Source organism: Alosa pseudoharengus, unplaced genomic scaffold (assembly GCF_046254945.1).
Source record: "Alosa pseudoharengus isolate Yale_2024_CS ecotype anadromous, Long Island Sound unplaced genomic scaffold, YU_APseudo_1.1 YU_APseudo_1.1_scf_12, whole genome shotgun sequence".
NCBI classification, from domain to species: Eukaryota; Metazoa; Chordata; class Actinopteri; order Clupeiformes; family Clupeidae; genus Alosa; species Alosa pseudoharengus.
In genome coordinates this window covers 582,140-583,698 of record NW_027468587.1, presented here as the reverse complement: position 1 = coordinate 583,698, position 1,559 = coordinate 582,140, and the positions used below count along the sequence as shown (strand labels likewise).

The 1,559-nt window shown below is 54.1% G+C and overlaps 1 protein-coding gene across 1 annotated transcript; it reads right to left on the bottom strand.

Moving 5' to 3' along the window:
- Positions 1-506: 506 nt before the first annotated feature.
- LOC143118238 (free fatty acid receptor 3-like) lies at positions 507-1,559 on the bottom strand. The gene has a single exon (XM_076279333.1). The coding sequence runs from the start codon at positions 1,557-1,559 to the stop codon at positions 507-509; it is 1,053 nt and encodes a 350-aa protein (XP_076135448.1).

Below are 1,559 nucleotides of genomic sequence, written 5' to 3'. Positions count from 1 at the left end.
GCCGACTTGGATGACTTATTAAAATATATTTACAACCCGCACAACTCCTTATCTTTTGTGGATTGTTCCAGAAGCTAAATAAGCCTTTCAAAAGCAATATGGCTGGGTTATCTTCCCTCAATGTATGTCAATTTCTGTTGTCTATTTCCACTATGCAAACAAGACCAGCTTAACAAAGCTGGGTCAAACTTCTTCCCGTGACACAGATCAGATGTTTGGCTTTAGCATAGTGCAATGTATGTTTGTCAGCAGAGAGGTGTTACACACCACCTTATCATGAGAAAGCATCTAAGCCAACATCTTCCACTTCATGTGTTTTTTCTCAGTAACACTGAGAAGTACTGTACATGTAGTAATTCCATACCATGCCACTCGTCTAAACAAAATGGAGGAAGCAGGCCAAGAACTGATGCCAGAGAAATAGATCTCCCTGTGCTAGAAATAAAATAGAATAGGCTAGATATAACAAAATAATGTAAATTGCCATTGAGTGAGTGGGGATCTCGTCAGAGGGCATTTATATCGGCAGGCTTCGGCAAATTGTTTTTTTTGGACTCGCTGACGTCCATTTTCCAGCTGAAGCACTTGCCGAGCCGCACCCTATCCCAGACGGGCATGCGCTGCCAGAGCCCCTGCAGGATGCCCGCCAGCATGGTCCTCACGGCCGCGGAGGACACGTAGAAGATGAAGGGGTCCAGGGAGGCGTTGAAGGTGCTGAGCAGCAGCGTCAGGTCACGCCAGCGCGGGCTCTGCTCCGTCACCATGCCCACCACGTGTGAGACGTTGTAGGGGCCGAAGCAGAGGAGAAAGACCACCAGAGTGCCCAGCGCAAGCCCCACAGCCCGCAGGCGGCGTCGGCGCCCGATGTTGGGCAGCCGGGACAGGATGCGGATGAAGTTGATGTAGCAGAAGGAGCAGATGAGCAGCGGCACGCAGAACAGCACCACGCACAGCTCCAGCCGCACGGGTAGCAGGATCTGCAGCTGCGCCTCCGAGAAGTTCTCGTAGCAGACGTTCCTACGCAGCTGCCCGGTGGGCGTCACCACGATCGGCCCGGTGCCATTGCTGCCGTCGCTGGCGCCGCCGGAGGGAGAGGAGTTCTTGGTGGGAGGGTTGTAGTAGGGCATGATGAAGACGATGCTGAGATGGGCAAAGCACACCACCCAGATGAAGACGCTGGCCAGGACGGCGTAGGCGGGGCGGCGGCCTAGTGAGTGGCGGATGGGGAAGGCCACGCCCAGGTAGCGCTCCACGCTCACGGCCGTCAGGAAGAGCGTGCTGTTGTAGATGGTCATGTAGAAGATGAAGCCCGAGAGTGGACACAGGAAGTAGGGCATATCCCATGTCATGTGGTTGGCAACCTCCTGCATCTTGAAGGGCAAGAAGACGAGGAAGAGCAGGTCTGAGATGGTGAGGTTGAGGAGGAGGATGTCGATGGGGGTGGGCTTGCGCCGCACCTTCAGGATGAAGGTGTAGAAGGCCAGGATGTTGGTGGGGAAGCCTGTGATGAAGGTGATGATGTAGACAAAGAGGCAGAGCTGCGTCTGGCATTCCTGCAT

Bases quoted from the DNA above. Each gene is read 5' to 3' on its own strand.
- LOC143118238 (XM_076279333.1), bottom strand. From the start codon at position 1,559: ATGCAGGAATGCCAGACGCAGCTCTGCCTCTTTGTCTACATCATCACC.